At 29.9% G+C, this 6,000-nt stretch overlaps 1 protein-coding gene across 1 annotated transcript in view; it reads left to right on the plus strand.

The window, feature by feature from the left end:
- fgfr4 (fibroblast growth factor receptor 4) overlaps positions 1-1,721 on the plus strand; it is a 66,896-nt gene extending 65,175 nt beyond the window's left edge. The window contains exon 20 of the mRNA XM_061963022.1: positions 919-1,721. Coding sequence (XP_061819006.1) covers positions 919-1,077 — 159 coding nt within the window. The 3' untranslated portion in view covers positions 1,078-1,721. The remainder of the gene's footprint in view (positions 1-918) is intronic.
- Positions 1,722-6,000: the final 4,279 nt, after the last annotated feature.

The raw sequence follows: 6,000 nt of genomic DNA on the forward strand, positions 1-6,000 counted from the left end.
TTAGCAATGTATGCTAACTCATGGTAAACGAAAATAACCATGAGTTAGCATACTGTTAGCAATGTATGCTAACTCATGGTAAACGGAAATAACCATGAGTTAGTATACTGTTAGCATTGCATGCTAACTCATGGTAAACGAAAATAACCATGCGTTAGCATACTGTTAGCAATGCTAACTCATGGTAAATGAAAATAACCATGAGTTAGCGTATTGTTAGCAATGCATGCTAACTCATGGGAAACAAAAATAACCGCGAGTTAGCGTACTGTTAGCAATTCATGCTAACTCGTGGTAAACGAAAAATAACCGCGAGTTAGCGTACTGTTAGCAATGCATGCTAACTCATGGTAAACGAAAATAACCGCGAGTTAGCGTACTGTTAGCAATGCATGCTAACTCATGGTAAATGAAAATAACCATGAGTTAGCGTATTGTTAGCAATGTATGCTAACTCATGGTAAACAAAAATAACCGCGAGTTAGCGTACTGTTAGCAATTCATGCTAACTCGTGGTAAACGAAAAATAACCGCGAGTTAGCGTACTGTTAGCAATTCATGCTAACTCATGGTAAACGAAAAATAACCGCGAGTTAGTGGTAAATGATAAATGGAAATAACCGTCAGTTAGCGTACTGTTAGCAATGCATGCTAACTCATGGTGAACGGAAATAACCATGAGTTAGCGTACTGTTTGCAATGCATGCTAACTCATGATAAACGAAAATAACCATGAGTTAGCGTACTGTTAGCAATGTATGCTAACTCATGGTAAACGGAAATAACCAAGAGTTAGCGTACTGTTAGCAATGCATGCTAACTCATGTTTTGGTTCTTTACCACAAAGTCAGCATGTGAGCAGGAAAGTGACATGTCCTTAAAGCCGCCATTCTCGTGTCTCCCACCCTCACCCCGCAGTACTTGGACCTGTCCACGCCCTTCGAGCAGTACTCGCCGTCCTGCGAGGACACGTCCGGCTCCTGTTCCTCGGACAACGACTCGGTCTTCACCCACGATGCCATGTCCGGCGAGCCCTGCCTGCTGGACTACCAGGACACCAAGACGGCGCCGAGATAGACGGACAAAAGTTGTCGTTTTTTTTTGTTTTTTTCTAAGAAAAAGAAAACCCTTCTCGGACCTGAAGAGGACGCCGACAGGACCAGGACCAAAACCAAGGACGCCTTCGCCAACCCTGGGGGGAAAAAATGGATTTATTTTGCTACGTTGGAAAGTTGCTCATGCTAAAAAATATCTCTATATTATAAGATTATTTTACTTTTGTCTCGCTTATTTAAAAAGAAAAACAACTCAGGAACTCAGAAGGACTTTTCTGTTGTCATTTCCTGTTGTTATATATTAGAATATTACCGGCGCTAAAAGACGTAAATTATTTTCTATGCCGCGAAAAAAAATGTGTGAAAAGTTCGAGACCGAAACCACAACATTTCTTATAAGGTCCCTGTCAGGTTCAAACACTGATGACATCTATTAAACGAGACAAGAAGCAAGGAATTAAACAGAGACAGAATTTAAAAATTTGGCTCAATTTGAGGAGAAACGTCTGGGCTGTACTCTTGTACAGTCTCCAGCACGCTCTGGCGAAAGATTGTACGCCACCTCTTTTTATTTTGGACTTTCCCTTTTTTTTTTTTGCAGTTTTAAATTTTTTTAAAATATAATTAAAATTGCAATCTTTATTTCGTGTATTTTTGTTGTTTTTAAAAAAAAATATATATATATATATATATAAACAAAAACATTTTCTTTAATATTTTTTTTTGTTTTTTCATTTATTTTCTTCATTCAAAATACAGTATGGTTGTTGTTTTTTTGATTTGGCAAATAGTATCCTTTAATGGGTATGTTTTTAAAACTACTTTAGATCTTGAAAATAGCATTCTGTACTTTTTTTGTCAGTTTAAAAAAAAAATATATATATAATTAAAACTTAAATCTTTATTTCGTGTATTTTTTGTTGTTTTTCAAATTAATTTATAAACAATTATTTTTTTTATTTTTTTTTTTGGTGTGTTTTTTAATTTATTTTCTTTATTCAAAATACAGTATGGTGTTTGCTGTATTTTTTTTTAAATTTGGCAAATAGTAGCTTTTAATGAAATTGTTTTAAAAACTACTTTTGATCTTAAAAATAGCATTCTGTACTTTTTTTGCAGTTTAAAAAAAATATATATATATATATAATTAAAATTTAAATCTTTATTTCTTGTATTTTTGTTGTTTTTAAAATGAAATTATAAACAAAAAAAATAATTACTTTTTTTCCCCAAGTGTTTTCTAATGTATTTTCCTTATTCAAAATACAGTATGGTGTTTACTGCATTTGAAAAAAAAAAAAAAAAAAAGTTTTTGCGTTGTTTAATTGGTTTTCTTTATTCAAAATACAGTATGGTGTATTTTTTAAATTTGACATATTCCTTTAGAAACAGCTGTTGTTATGTAAACACGGAAAGTCCAAATAAAAAGAGCGTGCTGGAGACTGTGCAAGAGTACAGCCCAGGCGTTACTCCTCAAATTGAGCCAAATTGAATTCCGTCTCTGTTGAATTCCTTGCTTCTCGTCTCGTTTAATAGATGTCATCAGTGTTTGAATCTGACAGTCCCGATAAACCTGCAACGTCCTTTACAGTGGACTTTTTTCATTTTTATTTGATTTTTTTTTTTTCTACGCATGACAGAAGCCAGGAAAATGTCCACTGCAGAGGTCACGAGACTCGGGAGTGACCCCCTTCTGACAACAAAGTCCTGGTCAGAGACGTGCTGGAGGGGGTCTCTGTGGGACGCCAAGCCCACTGTCACTGCTGAGGGCCAAGTGGGGGACGCCGAATGTGAAAAGCAGTGTGATTGATTTCAAATGGAGGACGAGCCAGGGGAGGGGGCGGCGGCAAGAGGGTCCGGGGTTGTCTCCTTTGTGAGGCGGTCACCCCTTCACCCCGCCCCGAGTGCCGCTGAGAGTCCGTCCCCCCCCCGCCCCCCCCCCGGTCCGCAGCCGGGACGGACAATGAGGGCCTTTTTTGGGGGGGGAAAAAAAAAACAAAAAACGGGTGTGTCTGTGGGCCCGCTGGCACTTGTGTGCAAATGAAGAGGCTCTTATTATGTTAATAACACACACACACACACACACACACACACACACACACACACACACACACACACACACGCACACACACACACACACATCCCAGGACGCCATCTTTGAAATGAAAAAAGTCTTAATTCAACATTTGCCACCAAGAGCAGCTGCAGACCCCCCCCCCCTTCACCCAACCCCTCCCCCCGAGAGAGGAACATCTCAAACGTAAACAAAACAGTTTAAAGGTTGTTCTTTTTTTTTTCTTTCTTTTTTTAGTTTGAACACATTTTCGTGAAGTTTGTTTGGGTCGAAGCTCTTAACGTTTTCATGCTCCATCATTCCAGGGTCCTTCACAAAAATGACCGCCCCCCCCCCCCTCCGAGAAAACTTATTCTAGAAATATCTAATTTATTTGCTTATTTTCCTGTTTTTATAAGAAATAAAGTATAATTTTAAATAGATGATGTGTTTGTGTCTTTTAATGTTTCAGTGTTTTGCCATCTTCCAATTTTTTATAAGTTTGTTTTAAAAATGTTTTATTTAATGTTTTTTTTGTGGTTTTTAAAATTAAATTATAAACAAAAAATATATTTTTTTGTGTTTTCTTATTTATTTTCTTTATTATTAAATTTGGTTAATGAATATGTTTTTAAAACTACTTTTGATCTTAAAAATAGCATTCTGTACTTTTTTTTGCTGTTTTTTAAATTAAAAATATAATTAAGATTGCAATCTTTATTTCGTGTAATGTTTGTTGTTTTTCAAATAAATTATAAACAAAAATTATTTTTTTTGAGACTTTTTCAATTTAATTTCTTTATTCAAAATACAGTATTCACATTTGGCAAATAGTAGCCTTTAATAAATATGTTTTTAGAACTACTTTTTATCTTAAAAATAGCATTCTGTACTTTTTTTTTTTTTTTTTTTTTTTGCATTTTAAAAAAAATTAAAAATATAATTAAAATTGCAATCTTTATTTCGTGTATTTTTGTTGTTTTTCAAAAAAATTATAAACAAAAAAATTTTCTTTTTAATTTTTTTAATTTTCTTTATTCAAAATACAGTGTGGTGTATTTTTTTTACATTTGGCAATTAGTAGCCTTTAATGAATATGTTTTTAAAACTACTTTTGATCTTAAAAATAGCATTCTGTACTTTTTTTCTGCAGTTTTTTTTAAATAAAAAAATATAATTAGAATTGCGATCTTTATTTTGTGTATTTTTGTTGTTTTTAAAATGAAATTATAAACAAAAAAAATGTTAAACATTTTTTTGTGTTTTTTTTTATTTATTTTTTAAAATTCAAAATACAGTATGGTGTATTTTTTTTGATTGGCAAATAGTAGCATTTAATGAATATGATTTTAAAACTACTTTCGATCTTAAAAATAGCATTCTCAACTCTTTTTTTTTTTTTGCAGTTTTTGAAAAAATAAAAGTAGAATTAAATTGCAGTCTTTATTTCATGTATTTTTTGTTGTTTTAAAATGGAATAAAAAACAAAAACAATTTTAATTTTTTGTTGTTCTGTTTTTTAATGTATTTTCTTTATTCAAAATACAGTATGGTGTTTGCTGTATTTTTTATATTTGGCAAATAGTAGCCTTTAATGAATACGTTTTTAAAACTACTTTTGATCTTAAAAATAGCATTCTGTACTTTTTTTTGTTGCTGTTTTTTTAAATAAAAAATATAAATAATATTGCAATCTTTATTTTGTGTTTTTTTTTTGCTGTTTTAAAAATTAAAAGTTTAAACAATTATTCATACTTACAGTATTTCAACACTTTTAGATTAAAACATAGTATTTGTTTCATCTTTTATATTTGGAAAATAGTATCCTTTAAAAATACATTTTTAAAACTAGTTTTGATCTTAAAAATAGCATTCTTTATTATGTGTACTTTTTTTTGCAGTTTTTAAAATAAAAAGATAGTTAAAATTGCAATCTATGTTGTATGTTTTGCTGTTTTAATAATCATAAAATTAATTGATTAATTAATTCAAAATACAGTATGGTGTTTGTGTATTTTTTACATTTGGCAAATAGTAGCCTTTAATGAATATGTTTTTAAAACTACTTTTGATCTTAAAAATAGCACTCTGTACTTTTTTTGCAGTTTAAATTTAAAAAAAAAAAGTAATTAAAATTGCAATCTTTATTGTGTGTATTTTTTATTTTTTTAAAGTATATATATATTTCTTAGTGTTTTTTTTAAAACTTATTTTCTTTATTCAAAACACAGTATGGTGTATTTTTTAAATTTCGCAAATAGTATCCTTTAATAGATATGTTTTTAAAACTACTTTTGATCTTAAAAATAGTATTCTGTACTTTTTGTTTTGATTTTATTTATTTTTTATATTAAAAATATGATTAAAATTGCAATCTTTATTTTGTGTATTTTTGTTGTTTTTAAAATTAAATTATAAATAAAAACATTTTTAAAAATGTTTTATGTGTTTTTTTTAAATGTATTTTCTTTATTCAAAATACAGTATGGTGTTGGCTGTATTTTTTTTTTTTGATTTGGCAACTCGTAGCCTTTAATAAATATGTTTTTAAAACTACTTCTGATCTTAAAAATATCATTCTGTAGTTTTGTTTTCAGTTTTAATTTTTTTTTTTAATATAATTAAAATTGCAATCTTTATTTTGTGTATTTTTTGTTGCTTTTAAAATGAAATTATAAACAAAAAAAAAATTAACCAATTTTTTTGTGTGTTTTTTAGTTTATTTTCTTTATTAAAAACACAGTATGGTGAATTTTTTAAATTTGGCAAAAAGGAGCCTTTAATGAATATGTTTTTAAAACTATTTTTGGTCTTAAGAATAGCATTCTGTACTTTTTTTTGCATTTAAAAAGTTTTTTTAAATATAATTAAAATTGCAATCTTTATTTCGTG

This window comes from Nerophis lumbriciformis, linkage group LG09, assembly GCF_033978685.3.
Source record: "Nerophis lumbriciformis linkage group LG09, RoL_Nlum_v2.1, whole genome shotgun sequence".
Classification (NCBI taxonomy): Eukaryota; Metazoa; Chordata; class Actinopteri; order Syngnathiformes; family Syngnathidae; genus Nerophis; species Nerophis lumbriciformis.